This window comes from Limanda limanda, chromosome 19 (assembly GCF_963576545.1).
Source record: "Limanda limanda chromosome 19, fLimLim1.1, whole genome shotgun sequence".
Lineage (NCBI taxonomy): Eukaryota > Metazoa > Chordata > Actinopteri > Pleuronectiformes > Pleuronectidae > Limanda > Limanda limanda.
This window is the reverse complement of record NC_083654.1, coordinates 14979462-15001575: the sequence shown is the minus strand read 5'-3', so window position 1 is coordinate 15001575 and position 22114 is coordinate 14979462. Positions and strand designations below refer to the sequence as shown.

The window sequence follows — 22114 nt, the reverse complement described above, 5'->3', positions numbered from 1 at the left end:
AATATTTTCATCTCTCTTGTAACACAGTGCAGAGTTTACATGTTTTAGATCATGTCAACATCAGTCCATTAATGCAACTTTTCTGTCTCCGCTTTTCAGAGATGGTGAGGAAGAAGAACCCCCCTATCCGGAGTGTGGGAGGTGAGGAGGAGGAGGAAGAAGAGGGGAGGAGGCCAGCAGCAGGAGAAGAGGAGGAGGAGGGAGAGGAAGAGGGGAGAGTGGGAGCAGAGGCCGAACGGATAAACCGACCCTCTGAGCCAGAGTCCTCCGAGCGGGTCAGAGGCGATGAGGAGCAGGAAGAGGAGGAGGAGGGAGAAAGTGAGTGTGTTTCCTCATCTGTCTCTCCCTCATCAGTGGGTGATCGCTACGCTAATGAGGAGAGAGGGGCCAGGAGAGGAGGAGGAGGAGGAGGAGGAGGAGGGGGCAGGTCCAAACAAGGCAACGCGGCGTTGACTGACAGACCCGAGAGCCAGTCGGAGCCCGAGGACGGGGAGAAGGGGGCGGAGGAGAAGGAGAGGAGCGACCGCGTCTCACCTCCTCTGCTCTCCGCTCCCCACCTCCTCCCCAGACAGGAAGGAGGGGAGGAGTCGACAACCGACACCCCTCCGCTCTCCTCCAGCCCCTCTCCCAAGCTCCAGGACTTCAAGTGCAACGTGTGCGGTTACGGTTACTATGGCAACGACCCCGCCGACCTGGTGAAGCACTTTAGGAAGTATCACCTGGGTCTGCACAACCGCACACGGCAGGATGCTGCCCTCGACACACACATCCTGGCCCTCCACAACATGGCCCCTCAGCACACACCTCTAGGTAACTGCAGCTCTCACGTGTTTAAGTTCATATATTAAACATCGCTGCTTAGTGGTAGAAAACATAGTTCACATCACAAGTTAATGAAAGAATCACCACTGATAGAGGCTACTGCATTGAACCGTACAGTGACGTGTCTGTTCTCTAAGTCCATTTGTTTTTCTTTGGCTTTATTTCAGACTCATGTCAAGTTTAAAAACCAGAATGGCATCCAGTGGAGCACACACCTCCAACAACAGTCCTCTTATGAAACCAGGTTTAAATCTAGTAGATCCAGGTTTTGTTTTGGATCTGTACCAAAGTGCAAATCCTGATTTCTTCCCCTCACCCATAAAGATGCACAAATTATTCTCTGGGAAATATATGAATAGGTTTAAAAAATGCCCATTTCTCACAATATGAAATTCCTGGATGGATTCTCTACCTGATTCATAACGACTCCTTCCACAGAGCTACGTGGAAATCTGTGCAGTTAACATGTGCAATCCTGCAAACTAAGTGACAAGCACACACAAAAACATAACCTGTGATATACACAATGATACAGAAATACAATCATCACACTTTACAAATACACAGGGTTTAAAACACAACCTCCAGTGTTTCCAAATATAAGCTGAGTACTGTAGTATCATCATTTCATGAACACACAATCTTATGCTTAATATTCTTCTTCACCAAATCACAGCTGAGCAGAATGATCTAAAATATAATGAGCCACTTGTTACCTCATTATTTATTTATATACATACCCAGGGAGCGGTTCAAACTGACTGCATCACTGATAAGAAAGCTATTCCTGCATTATGTTTTTGCAAAGATGTTCTGTTTGGACTGTTTAAAGTTTGTTTTACAGTCACGCCACCGCTGCTTGTCGATCTTTAGGGTTTTTCCCCTTCTCAGATGTCAGATCTGTTCTATGATTTATCTTTGCCTCTAGCAACCTGACCCCCCCCCCCCCCCCCTCCACACCTTTTTTTGTTTATCTGCTTCCACAAGTTGTGACCCCTCCCTGTATTTCTGCTCCCAGACATACAGACAGGACAAGGGCAGAGGAACCAAGCCAAAGAGTCGGGGAAGACGAGGCCAGACATACACACTCAACAGCATAGGGCAGTTATGATGAATGGCACATATGACGTACAGGTAAGCAAATACATGTCCATCAATTGATGTTTTTCATGAAGTTTAATTAGGGAATTTATTCATTTTTGGTCTGAACTCATTAAAAACTCACTCAATACACAACATTTGACAGGAATCAACCACAATGTAGAACTAGAGCCACTTCCACAATTAGTTAAACAAAACTGCAATGAATAAAGCTACAGAAATATCTCGTGGTGAGACCATGGTGAGTTTATTTGAAGGAATGTTTTCGAGCGGTGGAACAGAGACTCACTAGTTCAGTAAAGCTCTCGTTTTGTTACCTCCGGTGCAAAGTTCTGTCTGAAAGTCGTAGAGTTCATAAATTGTGCACAAGGTCCTTGTACTTTGTATTTTTTTTTGTAAGTACATTGATTCATATCTTTCAGAGCTTATGTTACCGACATTTGTGACGGCAAATTACTTTCTGGTCGAATTCATTTTTTTATAGCATCAATAAGAAGACCTTGGATCCAGTATTACTGCATGAATGCTGGATGTGAACATGTCATAAAAGTTTAGAGTAATTACTCCAAATGACTTGATTCAAAACAAGTGACACGTTGCTTTAGTTAACAATCCGCTACAATCGGGAAATGCGGTCGTAAATTTGAAAACTGAACTGAATTATTTATTGAGCTGAACAATCTGCAGCTGATTTGTAAAAGAGGGCGTGTGTGTGATTTGAACAGTGAGGCTTTGTCTCGCGAGTTGTAAAACTTTACAGACTGATGGATGGAAACAGAGAGGAAGAGGAGTAGAGCTCCTGGAAGACAGGCACGTATCTGTGGGTGTGTGCTAAAGTAAAGGTGCACACAGACACACAGGCTTACTAGGTGCGCTATCTCACTCATGTTGTGTTTCAATGGCGAATAAATTGATTTTGCACTAATCCCTCATATCTAAGGGTCAGTTTGTAAAGTTTAAAATCTCCAATATTATATAAAGTGAGATTTCAATGTCGTCTTTGATTTATAAACCAGTTGTAGGTCAGAAAATATTGTAATTATCAAGCTCATTCCAGGGACAAATGCACAAAGTCTCTTTTCAGAAACTGTTCGAACAAGCTGTTAGGATTTCTGTAACTTTCTGATGTCACAACTCTACAGTCACTGTCCTCGTACAGGCGACCCAACACAACACCAAACAACCGAGCTAGCTACAAGACAGTGAAGCTGCACTACTGCTGGTGTCAGGAAGCCAATATATCCTAATATTAAAGTCCAGTTTATTTATTCTCAAATACCAGGACATTTTCGTCTGAATCCGACCATCTGCTCAGCTCATTTTCGAGCTCACTGACCAGACAATCAATTTCCTGCGGTTGGCCTCGCTGTGCGTCACTCACAAAACATTCGGCCAATCAGAGAAGAAGGAGCTCAGAGACGGGACCCTAAACGCCCTTTTCTTGCTCGATTCCCCGAGAGAAGCGTGGGAGAAGAGATTTAATACTCTAATGAGAGTCTATTGAGACTAGAGGCTGTAAAATTGATTCTCAGTACTCCATATTGATATCAAAACTTCAAATAAAACAACGTGAAATATGAGACCTGTAGCAGGAGCTAGTGCCTGGTGGGAACAGGTTTTTAAAAAGATATTGCAGGGTGAAGACAGTGAAATACAGTGAAACTGGTGTGATTTAAAATTCAATATCCAAGACAAATGTTGCACAGAGTTAAAAATGAATCAATTTGACATTATAATACATCAGAGCACATGAAAAGGTCTGACGCAATTTGCACCTGCGATCTGGACATTCAGCCGGCCGAGGAAAAAAACTTTTTATTTAACTTTTTACGGCACTTTTATTCAGGAGATGATAATGAGTTAAATCAAAAGCTGTAGATTGTGGTTAGAACAAAAACATGCTAATTCTCTGGTCAACATGGAGGGATTTTCTGTTCCTGTTATACAAGACATTTAAGCCTCACACACAACTTCTCACTTGGCAGTTGTGTTTGCTTTGAAAGGTTTTCTTCCTGTTTGCACATATAATATTGATTCCCTTGTGTAAACTTACTGTATGTAGATCGTCCTCCTATAAGCTTTCTAGCTATAGAAATACTTTGAAAACTTTGCTTTAATCTTTCAAAAATCACATTCAGCAGCATGAGGATATTACATTGAAGTGTGTGTGTGTGTGTGTGTGTGTGTGTGTGTGTGTGTGTGTGTGTGTGTGTGTGTGTGTGTGTGTGTGTGTGTGTGTGTGTGTGTGTGTGTGTGTGTGTGTGTGTGTGTGTGTGTGTGTGTACGTATTCAACATGTCATTTTGTGCGGTTTTTATTTGCAGATATATAGCTTATGATAGCTGCTAAAATATTGCAAATTGGAAGTCTCTGCATTTTTGCAAACCCGCATCAATCTGCACTGGCAGAGCTCCGTCTCGTTACCCGCAATTATCTCCTGATCTAATCTAGACCCGCCCTGACTTGTTAACACATGTCCCTCATTGGTGATTAAACACACATGCTACATACAGAGCCTTTCCCATCAAATGTGATGTCGTCCTGTTCGGGTGGCTGAGTTGTGTTCCTGGAAAAGTCACAGCGCTTGTGCTCCTGCAGCTGTCGATGTGCTTCCACGGCTAATACTGTTTGTCACTTTTTGCAATTAGCAAAGCCACTGAGAACATATTAACCACTCCCTAGTTTAGTCTTTATGTGATCCTTCTGATGTACTAACTAGTTTGCTGTGGAGGGTTTCAAAGGTGGTTTCATAGACTTTAAAAAAAAACGAATCCGTGCAGTTAACTAGGCTTCATTTAATCTGAATTTGATGCTAAAAATGCTGCACAATCATTTATTTTATATAATTATATTTTTACAAGTGCGAATATTGTTTTCAAGAATCTATATTAGGTCTAATGACAGACTCAGCAGGAAACCTTTCCTATATCGTTTAGATTGTAATATTTCACACTGCAGGCGTATTTGCACTTCTTTTCTTAAAGAGTGTGATTTCTTAAAGACATATTGTTGAAATAATAAGCTCTTAAGTGGTAATTCCTCCATAGTTAATTGTCTTTGAGTACTTTGGTACGACTCCAGCTTTGGTAACAATTAGGCCAAGGATTAGTACTTAAAGTGTGCAGGAACAGTAGGGTTTTGTCTGAAAGCTTTAAACAAGATGATCTAATAAACGTACGTGTGTGCGTGCGTGCGTGTGTGTGTGTGTGTGTGTGTGTGTGTGTGTGTGTGTGTGTGTGTGTTTGTTTCAAAGAGTGTGTATGAGGAATAGCGGAGGAGTTTCATTTCATTTAAACCTGCCAGTCTGTAATGGCTGTAAGTCACGTAATGGACGGAGAAACACACACACACAGTCAGAAATAGAAAATCCAGTGGGCTTAAGTCGTCATTGTGAAGAAAAAGTGAAATTCAAAAAAAATCGAATGAAAGGGGTCTCTATTCTCTCCGTCCCTCTCTCGCTTTTTCTCTCTCCCGCCCACGTTTGGAAAATTCCATGCTGTCATTTGCTGAGACGAGGTGGCCCGTCAACCAATGAGAGGCTAGGGGAAAAGACTCTGGGAGGAGAGGGATACCGGGAAGAAGAAAAGAGAGATAGAGATGGAGGAGGAGGAGGAGGAGGAAAGGAGAGAAGGGAGTGAGAGGGACGGACAGACAGAGGGAGGCTTTGAAAGCAGTAGTTCTAATCAGCTGTTATGCGGCGTAATGAAACAGCTGTCAGACATATTTAACTTTCTTCCCCCCCCCCCGTCTGTTCTCCAGCCGCCTCTCTCATCATCCGTCTTTGTCTCTCCTTCACCTTCTCCTCCTCTGCCCGCTCATTCTTTCCTTCTCTAATCTCCCTCTTACTCCAACTTCTCAATTTGCATTTCATCTACGTCCCGCTCCCACCTCTTTCTTTTCCCCCCCACCTCTATTCCTCATCTTACACATTTTCCCCCTCAACTCGTCCTGCTTGCCCTCTACTTGTGCTCTTTCTCTCTTTCTTTCTTTCTTTCTTTCTTTCTTTCTTTCTTTCTTTCTTTCTTTCTTTCTTTCTTTCTTTCTTTCTTTCTTTCTTTCTTTCTTTCTTTCTTTCTTTCTTTCGCATATTTCCCTCTGTATTTGTCTGTCCATTCTGCTCTCAAAAAATTACTTGGATGTTTGGCTCCTTTTCTAATTGCCTGGGCGGGGTCTGAGGGGGTCGCATTGATTGGATGATTTGTGTCGTGATCACAAGTAGTAGTGGCTTTCATGAATTTATTCTTTCTTGTGAAGTTTTAAATATATCATCCTTATCTTTTTTTAATTGGGTATTGCTTCCCTCACTCTTTTTTAAGTATCTTTAAATGTTTTGTCTTACACGTCAAAGTAGAGTTTCTGAACTCGGGCGATAGCTGTTAATGAATATAAATTTCCCTTTTCATTGTCCTCTACGCTTAAAGAAGGACTGAGAGGTTTAATTACTCAGCTTTAATTCAAGAAAAAAAAGCAGAGTACCTCAGTGATATTCTCCAAAAAAATCTAATCTGGGAAAATGCAATCAGCACCATCTATTGCAATAAGATACATTCATGTTTATAAACAAAATTAAGGTTGGGAATTGGGACTTAAATCAAAATCGAAACATCTATATTTAAACTGTGAAAATGGATCTAAATGCTCCTTAATGAAAAAAATATAAAATTTCCTATTTGCAGTTTGCCAGTTGCATTTTACTTTTGCAAAACGTATATTACCAGACGGCCTGCAGTCAAAATCAAACCACAGATGTGTAATGAGAGAAATCCATAGTGTTCAGCATGTAAAGCCTGCCAGGTCGCCTGCTCACCTCCACAGCCAGCAGCGCACTGTAATCACTTTCAGTCTGGGAGCTAATCTAATAAAAAAGCAGACGGGTGTCAGGTTGCTCGCTCTGTAATGCAAAGTCTTGGCTTCGTACGGCGCATTCTGCAGCGAAGCCTGTTGATATGTCGGTTGGTTATATTTAGAGCAGCCTTTTAATTGTCTACAGTTACACACAGAAGAAATTATGGATTAAATTTGCTGTTAGTTTAAGTACTAAAAGCAGCTGGAGTGAATTTTCAGCAGAGCATCTACTGAAGGCTTATGTGATATATTCTCAAAATACCTGATGCATAGGAAATTAAAAAAACAAGAGACTTGCATTTAATTTCTTTATTTTCTTTACTTTTCAATCACGTCCATCACACGTATGTACAGTTTTAACACAAGCTGTTAGATATCAGATAACTAATGTCTTATATCTAATTGCAGTGTGCAGGTCTATTTCTGAAGTATGTTCTACTTCATTGTACTGCATCTTTTCAAATTCCTTACCAGAACAAATGACTTGAGCCCAAACATCTCTAATCAACCTTGTTAGGCATACGTCAATTTATACTCAAAAGTTTTGACGCTATAAAATGAGCTTGATTTTAAGCTGCAACCCCCCCAAAAAAAATAACTACTCTCGTCTTCTTTTGTCCACAGGTGACCTTGGGAGGCACGTTAATTGGGATTGGCCGGAAGACCTCTGACTGTCAGGGAAACACTAAGTACTTTCGCTGCAAATTCTGCAACTTCACCTACATGGGCAGCAACTCCTCAGAACTTGAACAGCACTTCCTGTCCTCGCATCCGAACAAAGTGAAAACTCCCCCGACCACACCCCTGCTGGCTACAAACAACGTGGCCAAGCACGAGAACCAGGCGCCGGGCCGGAGTCCGATCATCGACGGGGCGGAGCGAGTGGCAGTGAGAGCGGAAGACGACACCGTGGTCGGGTACTGCATCCCGGTCCGGGCGTCTTCGGATTCGTCCAGCTGGGTGGGGGAGCCGGGCCGAGGCGGCGTGCAGGCGTATTACTGGTGTAAATTCTGCAGCTGGAGTTGCGAGTGGTCAGGGGGCTCGGCCAAGCTCTTGGAGCACTATGAACAGAGACATCGAATGAGCGTGGGAGGAACTATGAGCCCCAGCAACTCTACTCCTGGGGCGCTGGACAGAGAGCGGGAGAGAGGAGGGAGGAGAGAAGGAGGCGAGCGAGACCACACGGCCTCCAAGAGCCGCAAAGATCCATCATCAAACCCATCCAGCACCAGCCAAGGTAATAAAAATGGGGGAAAGTGCAGTGGTGAATTGCTTTAAGTGATTTTCAGGAGAAGGTAGCTGTTTTTATGGAGCACGAGATTAATGAGCAAAATTAAATACAAGTCTTTACGGTTTTTACTTCTCGTGTTATGATGCTGCTCGACTTCTTTGAGACTTTAGACACTGCTGGCCCCCACTTTTTCACTTTTACTAGTTCTGTCATCCTCTGCGAACCTGTCTTTATGTTGTTTTGAGCGCAGTGTCGCTACTTGACCCTCCTTGTTTACTCGCCTTGAGCGACACAAATACAGTTGACCCCTCTTATAATTTCTGTACTTTCTCTACTAAAAGACCAAGACTGTTTTATTTAACAGACCTTTTCTGTGTTCCACTCCTAGGAGACCCGAACAGCAGCGACCCAGAAGCAGTCGTGACCAGTTATAACTGTCAGTTGTGCGACTTCCGGTACTCGATGGCCCACAGCGCTGACGTCATCGTCGTGGCGCCGTTGCTGCTGCACTATCAGCACAACCACTCCATCCACCGGTGCTGCATCCAGCACTGCATGTACTGTCCCCAGGGGCTCTGCCAGCCACACAAACACTTGGGGGAGGTGAGAGAAAGATAAAATATCGAGATGTTTATTTGGTTAACGTTTCAGTGTTTGCTCGGCACTGGGAGGAAGAAAATGAGCTGGTTTGTTTTGTTGGCAAAAGAAAGTAAAAATATGAACAAGTGTCAAGGTAATTGGTCCAATTTCCAGCCTTGTTATATTCCCTTGCTTCCCCCAGTCCACACACCCCTAATTGTGTGTGCTGCCAAACAGTGCAGCTTAAAACTGGAACGTGGCATCACACAGTTAATGATGTGCGTTCATACTGATACATCTGGCTTCCAGCTCTTTGATATCAAAGAGTTGGAAGCCAATCACAGCACAGAGGTGAGAGATGCAGCAGGAGGACACTATATCTGAAAAGCTTCCCACATAAGGACAGCACAGTAATAACTAGAGCCAGTCAGACGTATACTGTATGTTGGCTGATATAAGTGAGCATACTGCTATCAGTGTTTGCTGAAAACTTATTTTTTTATAGAATAAACAATGCAGGAAATGTGTTCTCAGCTGTCGTGGTTGTTTTTTAGTTATTCCAACAATTTTCGTTTTTCAGTGTAATATAACGTGTATAATTCAGTGTATATTCTTAACGTCGTCTGATTTTTCTAAATAGGTGTCCCACCCCTTTGCCTGTCGGAAACCCGTCTGCCCTAAATGCTGTTCCAAGCTCTCTCCGTCCACCAAGCAGCAGGACGCAGCCGGTTCGAAACCTGCCGCCACCTCACCCAGCATGACCCTTCCTAACCCTAGAGCCGAACCAGGTGTGATTTCTGATTCCACCTTCCCCCCCTCTAACCCTGCTCATCCTGTTGTCACCCAAAGTATTTAAAAGAAGTCATTCTAACGCAAATATATCCTGTCTTGGGGATTTTAGAGCTTCAACTACCCCTTTATTGTTGTTAATTTGTTAAACATCATTAGCCTTTCTTAATTTCTTGCCCCTGGTTTTTCTGATCCCAGGCGTCACCCACTTGTGTGACCAGTGTGCGTTCGCCACGACCGACATCGACGTCCTGCTGCAGCACTACGAAACCTGCCATACCCGGATCAACCTGAAGGGGGCCTCCCCGCACGTCAAGGCCGAGGAAGAGGTCGGAGTCGACAATGATGTTGGCGGAGGAGAGAGGGAGTTCTCTTGCACAAAGTGTCACTTCATCACAGAAGTGGAGGAAGAGATTTTTAGACACTACAGGTGAGAGAGAGATCATTATATATATATATTTAGCTTTTTTCCTGGAAGGTTGATTTGCAGAAATCAGAGGATATTGAAAAGAAACAAGGATGTTTTTTGTTTTATTCAATATAGTAAAGTGCTGAAAATGTAAATGTTTATAGATGGAACGTGTTTGTGTGTTTTCAGAAGACATTCGGTATTATTATCTTTCCAATTACCAGTGATTTTGTGCCAGGCTTTCAGTGAGCGACTGAATGTGGCGTCATGTGACTGCCCAGATGTGAATTAGCGATATCCAAAGAGTCAAGTTTCCAGTTAGAGCGAGTGAATGTTCCACTAAGTGAATGACTGTGTGTAGAAGTATTGCTTGTGTTGGGATTCAAACCCCTGTAATTCTATTCTTTTTTGCACTCAGTATCCGGGAAACGATGACTGAGCACACTCATATTTAGCTTCAGCCCATTAAAAACACACACACACACACACCCACACACACCCACACACACACACCCACACACACCCACACACACACGCACTCATTGGCCTCATTTAGACATTAAAAAAAATGATTTATTCTTCTTCCTTGTCAAAACCTAGTGCCTAGATTTCCCACAATGCAAACCAACCAACTGAATTCATGATTTGGGTGTGTTTCACTAATAGCAGTTAATGGAGCTTTGAGCCTCTTGGCCTGAGCACAGATTAGGAGCAGATAACAGAAGTTGTGAAAACTCAATTCTTTCTAACTCCACACACACAGATTTATTTTTTGATTTCAGTCTCTACTGATGCAGTTTGATTATTGCACAGCTCCCTCTTATACAAGCGTTTGGTCAGATATGTAGAAGTATTCCCGAAACCTGGTAACAGACTTTGGTGGAATAATTATAACGACTTCTAGTATTTCATTCTGATTCTTTGTCTTAAAAAAGGCTAACCAGCCTGTAAATATACAACCACAATTTACAGTATGCAGAGATTTTCTTCACAAAGGTTTAATTTTGTTTCAGTGTGTGACAGCATATGCATGATTGCATCTTGAATAAGTCATGAGCACAGCTCTACAGATCTAAAAGCCTGGAAAGGTCAGAACAGACTCCACAGCAGGTTTGTTGCCCACACAGAGAGACATAGCAACACTCACGCACATACACCCACTCACATGCACGCACACACACACACACACACACACACACACACACACACATTCACGCTCACTGGGGTTTCAGTGACAGAGCCAGCAAATGATAGAGACCTAGAGTGAGTTAGAGTTGGGGTGGGAAGAGTGAGAGTGGTGCTGTGGGAAAGTTTGATTTGAAGGAGACAGAGATTCAGAGAACTGTAGATCTTTATCTTCATGAGTTTTACATCTGGACCGACTTGCGTTGGAGTTGCTTTTGCACATATGTACAAGTCCTGAAGATCCCATGACCTGGATGAAGAGAATCTTCACAGATATTGATATGTGCTAACAACACAACTGGCTCTTTCTCCTGTCCCACACCCATAAGACGACCTCAGTCTGACGGAGCCACCTTAGCAAGATTTATGCTGCAAATCAAGATTTAAAAATGCGATTAATTCAAGGGTGAAAAGTGAAGGAGGCATTGACGAAAAGAAAATAAAGAAAAATGTAATGGATAGGGAAGTAGATCAAAGAAGAAAAGCAGAGGAAAAAGAGAGAAATTGCAGAGAAGGCGACAAGGTGATTGAGGTAGAACGAGTAGAAGGGATACAACAATCCATAAACATCATTAATAGAATCCAAACTTTGAATCTTGGAACTGAAATAAAAGTTAAATGGAATAAAGCCAAAAAGTTTCAAACCACCTGTGTAGTTTTCCAAACCTTTAATGATTCCACGGCCAAGTTTTAGAAAACAGAATCAGCAATTATATGAAGCACAGAACAAAGAGGACAAAAATACCAGAAACAAACTAATCAGTTTCACAGTTTTCTTTCACACTTCCCGTTAGACAAAGAAACACACAAAACACCAACGAGAAGTTACTACCACATGGCATTGTTGTGCATTACACCAGTATTTGAAGCTCTTAGTGTTAATTCTAGGTTTAGAAATAGGTGTCGATTTGTGTGGGTGTGTGCAAATAAATTATTAAATATATTAATACTAGGAATAAATCAATTTCAATGTTTTAACACTAAATGCAATGCTCTTTATCTTATTTACAATTGTAAAAAATATAGTTATGTAGGTAGATGGTGCACATGTGCAGAGTGAATGATATAAAATTGAAGAGGTCCATGTGTGTGTCCATGTGTGTGTACATGTACGGTGTGTGTAGAAGGGCCTGATGTGTCTTTGTGCAGCATCTGTAGACGTTTAAGTTCACGAGGTACGAGGTTTACTTTTGCACACGGACATTATCACTAATTTCTACAAACAGACCTTTTTTTTTTATCTGCCGGAGACGATGTTCAGAGCCTCGGCCTGAATCTGTTATTGCCCAGGACACATATTTTCCTCAGCAATTTCTAAAGGGTATAGGAGCAGGGAGAGGAGGGAGGAGGCCAACAATAACAGACACATGTCAAGCAGACAAAGAAGACACACAAATCTGCACTGATTATGTGTTTTATATATTTTGTTTTGACTCCTACGGACTAATTAAAACTAAAATGCAAAGTATATTCCTTTCATTTTTGTGAGTTTTGGGACTTTCCTCATTGGCCTTTGCTCTTTCTTAATGAAAGGCGGCATCAAACCTTTTTGGTGACAAGTAATGGCACAGTGACAGATCAAGACAATTTCTCGACACACCTTTCCTAGCACACCCACATCTGTCCGGTTCATTGAGTGCCAGAGAAGCAGACAGAGACTGTGCACAGGCTAAAGCTGCGTTCGCACATGCACTGCACCCTGGAACTTTTCTAAATGTTATCCAGAGGAGCTGTGTGTGAATCAATTGATCAGACATCAAAGTATGTATGTAAAGTATGTATACCTACCGTCTGTCTGTAGTATGAGTGACAAGCAGTGTTTGGAGGGTTTTTCTCCAGTAGGCGACTTCCCTTTTGTTAGAATCATTGGAAAGTAGTAGTAGTTCTGGAATTCTAATATTCTTTCATGTCTATGATAAACGCATTCAAGTTTTTACAAAGTATGAAATTTAACTTTTTGAAACCTGCAGAAATGCTAAAATATGGTGCAATGCAGTCATGAATAATTTTGTCCCAGGCTTTTACCTAATCTAGTTTTTTTCGGCATTGAAATTTGATGCGTCAGGCTTCAAAGCAGAATCCCATGAGAGATATGAGAACAGAAAACTGAGCGAAATTGCTTTCAATAGTTAACAAGGGTCCACGTTCTTGGTATTGATTTCTAATTGATTTTGCTCGTTAACCTACACAAGAGGCACCGATCCTGTTTCCTCAGCCTGGAAATACCCCGGTGCTGTGGTCTGTTTACATTGTGTGCATTGCTGCTCATTCAGGTCCTCGCCAACAGGAAATGAAGGTGGTTTGTTGATGCTTGATTAATTTCTTTTCATTCAGATTCATTTACGTTCCTCATGGTTTTCTCTTAAATTCATTGTGATTCAGTGGAACACTGAGTCACTTTTTGGCCACTGGCTCGGTGAAATAGCCCCGGAGTGGTTGGAAGAAAGCGAGTGGGCCGCGACTAATGCACTTTAAATTTTGTCAATTCAGGGAGTGAGTTTTCTTCATAATGTGATCAATAAAAATAACTTGAAAAAAAAAATACATGTAACACACCGCCCATTAAAAGCCATTAGGAATGAAGGCTTTTTACATTTGAAACTGATGAATTGGCTCTCGAGCCTCGAAAGGAAACAAAACCTGTCACATGAATCTTTATTCCTATGTTTAGCTCCATTTTTTGTCACTATTCTGACGTCAGTCATTCATTCATCATTAATGTAGATAATTCATTCTACGTTTTTTCTCTCTCCGCAGGCGTGTCCATTCGTGTTGCCGTTGCCGACGCTGCGACTTTACGGCTCCAGATTCATCAGCCCTCCTCGAGCATTTTAACTCTGTCCACTGTCACGACTCCTCTCCCTCATTAAGCTCATTTGTTACGACCTCCTTACCCACATCGCTGACGCCTTCATTAACACTCTCTGCCAATGGCTGCTCAGCTCCCTCCACTTTAGCCATTAAAGAAGAGAGCAAAGGGGATCTTCGCCTCCTCTATTCCCTCGCGCCACCCGAGGGTCGCCTGGCAGAAGGTGGCAGAGAGGAGGGAGGAGGGGTGGTGAAAAGCGAGGGAGGGGAGGAGAAAGAAAGAGAGCGGGAGAAAGGCTGGGTCCTTGGGGAGACGAGAGGAATAGGTGAAAGAGGAGGTGAGCAGGCCCATGGTTTGCTGTGGGTGCCCAAGGAGCGAATGGGACCCGACAGAGGAGTAGAAAGAGGAACAGGAGGCGGGAGCCCCTCTTTTTTCCCCTCCCCCCTCCCATTGTCTTATGTTTCAGCCAATCACGAGGCCTCGCAGCATAAACGGGGCGTGGCTTCGCCGAGCATGGTTTACCTGGGAGACACAAAGTCATTTTTGGGAGATACCAAGTCGTTTTTGGGAGACGCCAAGCTGTACGGAGGGGGACGGCAAGGAGGAGGAGGTGGCGCCGCAGGTGGAGGGGAGAAGCAGAGCCCGATGCCCTCTCAGCAGTATACAGGAGGAGGAGGACAGGAGGGCAAAGGAGGAGCTGCAAAAGAGGAGTCCCAGTCCCTGCTACGGGTAAGGTGGACACATGCACAACCTCCAACCTCCCTCAGTTCCACTTTCACTTCAATCTCCCATTCAGCTGATTCTTCCTTCTCTGGCTCATTAACTCCCTGATTACAGTTTTCATTCTCCTTCATTTTCGATTCCTTTAAACGACCCACGATGATTAGACCACATGCAGTGAGCAGCTACAATGAAATCTATATTTCCTTCCTTCATATTGAAAGTATCAACTTTGTCCATGTGCATGATTCCATTACGTATTTTTCTTTCCCATAAGTTGCATTCATATATTTTTCTTTCCCACTCACAACACTAAGAAACTCGCCCGTTGCTTTGGGGACAGAGAGGCAAACGGACAGTTCCCATGGTTACCCACTGTCAGTCAGTTCCCGAACCCTACTTTGTGGCCCACAATGCTTTTCACTTCACAGTGATCTCATGGACTGGCAGGGAACAGACTGTGGTTCGCCAGCGCCACAGAGCTTATTGGCTATGATCACATTAGATCAGAATAGACTGGACTGTGTGTGTGTGTGTGCATTTGTGTGTGTGTGTGTGTGTGTGTGTGTGTGTGTGTCAGGGCACTGACATGGGTCTGCGTAAGTGGCAGTATTAAGTGTGAGAGAGTTGTGTTCTTGGTGTGTGTGCATGCAAATGTCAGCGTGTAAGTTGAGTGTGTGGCTTCTTTGAACAAGCCGTGGGTTGGCCCGTTGCATGTGTGTGTCTGTGCGTGCGTGTGTGTGAGTGTGTGAGGTGTTGGCAGGATCTTGGCAGACTGGGCAGGGTGGGGCAGCAAGAGTTTTACTCATTATCGTGGGTGGGGCAGTTTGTGTCTGAGAGAGAGTGAGACAGACAGAGAGACTTCATGCGTGAGAGAGAAGGAGGGAGAAACTGAGAAGAAGAAAGGACGACAGGGAGAGTCCAAAGAGATAAAAGTTGAAAGCAAAAAAAGTCCTGGCTGAAGAAGATTGTCATTTCTATTTGTTAACCAATAATACAACTCACTTACATTGTGTTGTTTAGTGAGATTAAGACACGTTTGTTGGCATATTTTCACATTTTCAAAGATATTTTTGGACACCATGGCCTTTATTGGTAGGACAGAATTTTGATGTGCAAGGAGCAGATAGCAGGGGAAGAGACCCGGGTTGGAACTGAACCTGTGGCCGCTGCAGGGGACTCGAGGCACCGTACATCGGATTCCCCAACAGGCTTTTTACCCCCCCTGCTTCAAGTCTTTATGCTAAGCTAGTCTAAGTATGTTCTGACTTCTCTCTTAACCCACACAAAGCATATTTCCCAAAATGTTCAATTATTCCTTTTAAGCAGTAAAGTTGAGGGACCATCATTCCTCTGTTTTGCCGTGAAATAGCTTCTATGTATATAAACGTATGTATATTACTATGTCCTTCATTCACACAGTTTTCTCCAGCTCAGTATTGTTGTTAAACAGTGTTTACTCTCAAGTATAAGGCTGATTTTGATAACTAAGTCATTCCATTAAATGGACATATTAAAAAATGAGTTTCCGTCATTGAAAAAATAATATGGTGGGTCGGTAAGAGTTGAAGCTCAGCTTTTACTTTAAATGTCCACGAGGGTCGGTGCAGGCTTGTACATTCAAAGACGTCTGCACATGTAGACACCTCGTGTCGTGAAAATGATGTCCCAGTAAAACCACATCTGTTGCCTGTGTCAATTTTTCCATTTTTGGGGTCCTTCAGGGCCTTGAGGTGTTTAACTGCTCAGTAAGTGAGAGGGTGTAAAGGTGAGACGAGGAAAGCGGGAGAGAGTGAGGGAAGAGAGCGAGGGAAGAGGCGAACAATTAAACACTTTATTAGCGAGGAGGAACATGTCTCATTACTTTAATAGTTTCATAAGATACGGCCTCTGCTGCTGTCTTTCTCTTCCTCCTCTCAGAACAATATTTATCCTTAGTTTCTATGGCATACACTTACAGGTCCAACACACATGCACACGACACACACGTACACACATCACTGACTCATCACTGACTCATCACTGGGCAGGGTCAGGGAGGGGCACTGATGCAAAGGATCCTCAGAAATAGCTAAGTACACACATGCACACACACACACACACACACACACACGCACGCAGGCGCTTAGTCCAATTTAAATGTGGCCTTTGACGCAACAGGGCAGATTCGGAATTATAAAAGGTTGAAGCCGCCCAAAATACAAATTGACTCTTTGTAAATGGCAAAAAAGAAGCAGTGAGGGGGGGGGTGGGGGAGCTTGCAGGACGTAATAGAGGGAGGATTGAGGATGATGGAAGGTGCAGGGAGTGGGTCATTTGGAAGGAGGACACGGATTAAAAAGTGACAAAAGTAGAAACAAATGGTCAGAGTCATATTTCATCTTAACGTGTGTGAGTGTTTTTTTTCCTTCAGCGTGTTTGTGTGTGTGTGTGTGTGTGTGTGTGTGTATGCAGTTCTGCTTCTTGTGCATTTTCCTCATCCTCACCTCTCTCCTCTGCATCGATCTGTCTCTCCCCCTTTCCATTCTTTCTTTTTCTTTCATTTCCGTTCTTTCCTACAAAGGACAACTCACCTGATACACACGGATCGATACACACACTCACACACACACACACACACACACACACACAGTCTGAGTTCTTAGTATTCTGCTGTGGGAGGCTGCTTGCTGCGCACTGACGGGAGAATATTTTCTTTTGAAAGGCCTGATCTACGTATAATTGCTGCACAGTGCTGCCTTGTTGAGACACTGCTCTCCTATAGGCTTTGTTTTCATAGTGATTTATTGCAATGAAGACATTTTCTCAGTCTGAAATATTATTTTCTGGCTGTCTGACTGACTCCATGAGACAGGGACAGAAAGCACATGAGGTTTAGAGATGAAATTAAAGTAAAAGCCCGGTTGACGTTTTAGTTTATAAATGGAACGAGACAGACTTTGAGTAATGGTGGTTTTCCGAGTTAAGCGGTGCTGAGAAGGGTCCACCTCTGAGCCAAACATATGTGAATGTACCCAAACATGCGAATCAACCCCCAAGATTTGGCTCATCTAATACGTCCCAGATTGTTTTCAAAGGGAACTCCACCTCAAGGACGGCGGAGAGGAGCAGATAAATGGACGCAAGCCGGGGAGAGGAAGGAATAGTGGATCTGACCTTACAAACAGAATATAATTGTCTTCATCTTATGTGGTCATAATGCACTGCTGAAATGTGAACCTTCGGGGTTTTAAAAGTCCCATGCGTGACATTCAATTCCATTTGAGTGGAGAGACGGACAGAGCGAGCAGAGGAGACGAGCTGCGAGTGATGAACGGGGATGTGTGCTTTCAGCAGATCAGAGAGGAGTTTCATTAAAGTTTCTCTCGTTTACATTTCTGCCCGACCAAGCTAATTATGTTTAAAAGACACACATATGCACTCACACACGGGCGCACACTCACACACTGTATTACTTATTATTTTGTGTCTCATTTTCCTCCTTCCTTCCGCATTAATTGTGTGTCAGTGTACATCTGTGTGACCGTATGTGTGTGCTTTCTGCTGCTCGTGTACCTAATTATGTGTGATGAGTCTGTATTGGCATTCTACCCGAGTTTGAGTGAGTGTATGTGGTTTGTAAGGAAATTAAACCATGAATTGAACTTATTTACCATGCAGATAATTTAAAAACCACTCTATATCCGCTACAGGAAATAATGAATCTCATGCTCCACTCAGCCTGTGTGTTGGTCACATGGTGCGTGTGTGTTAATGCTCTTTTAAATTGCCTGCATGTAACTTTCCTTTGCCTTGGCTGCATAGCTAATGTTAGCAGTAATGGTTGATTACTTACCAATCCAGGAGAAAGGTGTCTCCTGCTATGCAAGCCAGTGCCAATGTGAACTTTTGTTTTGTTTTATCTCGTCATGTTAAAGAAAGTGATGAAGAATTTCTGGAGCTGCCCCTGTATCTGCATCCATGCCAATTTCTAATGAGTTCCTTCTTGGACCATAACCCATCCTTCCACCATGTTTTGTGGAAATCCATTCAGTAGTTTTTTCCGCAATCCTATTGAAAATCCAACCAACCAACAAAAAACATACAAATTACCACAGTGTGAAACGCTAGCCTCCTTGGCAGAGATAATAACCAAAGGAAAAAGGATCCAAATCAAAAATATCTGCCAATTTATGTGTTCAATGTTCATTCCTTCATAATAAGAGCACGTAACAATAGAATATTGATTTCACAATTAGATGTTCCTTGTTCCTCCTCTGACATTTGCACAACCCCGACAGAAGTGCACAATGATCACTGTCTCGTCAGGTCAATTTCACCTTTGTTTCTTTATTCCTTTATTTGTTTATATGGATATATTTTGGAACGAACTGAGTCTAGGTGAAAACCCACCGAGCCGTTGCTCTGTTATTATACTGCATTGGCTTCAACACCCACCACCAGAACGACCAACTGCTCCAACAGCCATTAAACATCAATACTCTAGCACAGTTAAGAGCAGCCTGAGCCCAGAGCTCGTATACAAAGATGCTCTGCTAAGGAGGGTTGGCTTACTACACACAGCCCCTTATGGAAAAGATGAAGAAGACCTGGCTTTATTTTCTCTAGTCACTGAAGTGCAGTTTTTCTGTTTGCATATGTTTATGAGTGTGTGTGGGTGGGTGTATGTGTGTGCGCTGGAAAAAAGATAGACGCTGATATTCGCCAAACTCTCCTCCCTCACTCTCTCTCTCTCTTACACACACACACACACAAATACACGGTTGTCTGTTCTGGCCTGTTCCGTTTGTTTGTGTAGCAGTCACATTTCCCATCAGGACATAGACTCAAATAAACACAGTCATCCTGGAATAAAAAGTGTGTGTGGTAGTGTGTCTGTGTGGTACCAAGTCTTGTGTGTTAAAGCCAGGCTGTGTTTAGTGTACCAGAAACATAATCAGACAACCTGTTTGCTGTAATTTTGACCAGTGTACGTCTGTTTGTCTGTGGAAAGACTGTCTCTATGTGTGTGTGTTTGTGTGTGTGTGTGTGTGTGTGTGTGTCAGAGTTACAACCCGTGTGTGGCTTTACGCTGTGTGACAGTCCACAGCAGTCATATTGTCTGCTCGGAATATTACATTTGGCTTGAAAAACAAATTACACCATTTTAACCACATTTAAACCTATTTTGGCTGTTCCACACGTTCGCACACATGCCTCGCTCGCACACATATTACCGCTGACAACGTGTGTAGCGGGAAAAAGGTGACAGCTTGGCATCTTTGGCGCCACTCACCACAAAAAATCGCTTATTTGTTTGACTACATTCTGGCTCACGTTTCGAATGTTAATCCTCTTTTCAAGGTCTGATTGACTGATTCTGACTCGTGTCTGAAAAATAAATAGAGAAAAACAAAATGTAATGTTCCCTTTCAACCTGCTTGGAAAACATGATTTGCTTCTGCATCAGACAACTTCTTAACGTGTAAAGTCAATCATCAGTCATAGGAAAGTGCAACAAATTGACTTTAAAATCCCAGAATTTGGCAGAGTGGCTTTTTTTGGGGGGGTTAATTTCTGGCAGCAGTGTGGCATAGTGATTACTCACATGTTCCTCATTTACAAACACACAGGTTAGTCCCCTTGTGCCTGACGAGTCCCTGCTGCTGAAGCGTCCTTGAGCAAGACATTGAATCCCTATTTCCTCCCGGGCTGCTGCTGGGCAGTTGACCCTGCAGCCGGACCTTCCTGTGTAGAGGAGTCAGCGAGATAAGGAGTGACTCCTTCTGGAATCAGTGGAGTATAAAACAGACTTTCCTGTGATTATCTCAACTTTGCTGGCTGGCGCTCGGAGAGCTGTCCTATTTATGACGAACCGCAGTAATCTGGCGCCAAAGGAGGAAAAACCATTAAAAGTATTCATATAGGTTTTGCTCTGCCCTCTCCATTAAGTATGATTACACAAGAATCCTGATCTTAAATGCCTTTTATAGAACAAACAGAGCCAACCAACATGCGGTAGTTTATATCTCATAATATCATGTAATGTGATATAATGAGTTTGACTGGAGCCTAACATGCCGTCTCTTCAGATCCCTTCTCAGTCCACTGAGTCTTTCATTGGTTAGGACACATGTCGCTAACACACACGGCCTCTTCATTGGTTCGCCGGGGCGCCCATGACACAGATGTTCCACCTTCCCCGCCAGCGAACCAACCAGGTGTTTTTCATCATGTCGACATGGCAACGGTAAAACACAGTGGTTATTTTAGCTCCTAGCTGTAATTTAGACGTTTACATCAATTACTGTTACAATCAACTTACACACACACACACACTACTGGAAGTGTGCGTGTGTGTGTGCACATGCGTGTGCTTTTTCTATTTCTCGCTGTTTAGCAGCCATGACTTTCACATTACAGTCATTCCATGTCTCTCTTTCTCTCTTTCTCTCTTTCTCTCCCTCGCTCCCCCTCTCCCCCCCTCTCCTCTCTCTACATTTTGTGTAAGGCGGGAGCCACTCACCAAAGACTCTATGTGTGTGTGCGCATGTGCATGTGGACGCACACGCAGACGTGCATTTGCCTGTGTGTTCACACATGGAACTAATATTGAGGCCAGATGTTCCTTTTGCTACAACAAGAACTCTACACGCAATGCTAGCCAGCTACACACACACACACACACACACACACACACAGAAATGCATAGGGTCCACCATTCTGGCAGCATTTGTGTAATTAGGAAGCTGATTGGTTAGATTAAAATTCCATCTGACCCCTGACCAATAGTTAATTTGAAAACCATGCCAGCCTCCTCCTTCCCTCAGTCTCCTGGCTCGTGTCTCCTTTCCTCATCTCCTATTTTAACGGAGGTTCTCTCACACAATCAGGCCTTTTAGCCTCTTTTTTTTTTAATGGTGACTGATGTAATTTGACAAACAAGGGGAAAATGGGGCTGGAGAAAATGATGGTGAATAGTATGTGTAAAAACTGCTTCCAGTAAATGACTGAAAGTAGAAAATGAGTACAAATGACTTTTTCCCCGTTTATCCATTAGTGTGTCCAAGGCCACGTATTGTAAAAGTGCCGTGCTTAGCAGGAACACTTAATGAAGAACAATGTGCCTCTGTTTGACACACAATGTTAGCTGAAAGATTTTCTTGTCTTTAACCCTTTATTTTGTTCTCTTTTGTTTGTATTTTTTTCATGAGCTTTCTCTCTTTTATGTTTTTAGGAGAAACGCCTCAACACACCTTTTACGGCCTCATGTATTCAAGTGCAGTGTAGATCCCCTGACAACTCACAACTGCAAAACAAATATGAAGACAAGTTAATTACCTCTGCCAGGGATTTGTCAGTTTGTTTGTCGGCAACACATTTCAGATTTCCACAAAATGTGGTTAAAGGATTTTTTTTTTAAATTACAAGATGGGTCATTTTCTACATATAATTATTTTTCTGTTTTTTTTATTTTACCAATTTCCATGGGAAAATCAGGTACATTCAGGGGACTGATATGTGTGTGCAATTTTAATGGAATTTAAGTCGACTGTTGTTGGAACTATGCACCCTCCTGAGTTCCATTCAAGGACAATCTACATTTCCCCATACATTTGCGTCCCTGTGAGTTTCCAGTCATCCCT

The 22114-nt window shown here is 43.0% G+C and overlaps 1 protein-coding gene across 1 annotated transcript in view; it reads left to right on the top strand.

The window, feature by feature from the left end:
* The first annotated feature begins 71 nt into the window (after positions 1-71).
* Positions 72-22114, top strand: part of trps1 (trichorhinophalangeal syndrome I) — a 57495-nt gene continuing 35452 nt past the window's right edge. Inside the window, exons 1-7 of the mRNA XM_061093363.1 lie at positions 72-810; positions 1841-1956; positions 7392-8004; positions 8387-8601; positions 9218-9365; positions 9565-9796; positions 13718-14498. Of these exons, the coding sequence (XP_060949346.1) occupies positions 72-810; positions 1841-1956; positions 7392-8004; positions 8387-8601; positions 9218-9365; positions 9565-9796; positions 13718-14498 (2844 nt within the window). The remainder of the gene's footprint in view (positions 811-1840; positions 1957-7391; positions 8005-8386; positions 8602-9217; positions 9366-9564; positions 9797-13717; positions 14499-22114) is intronic.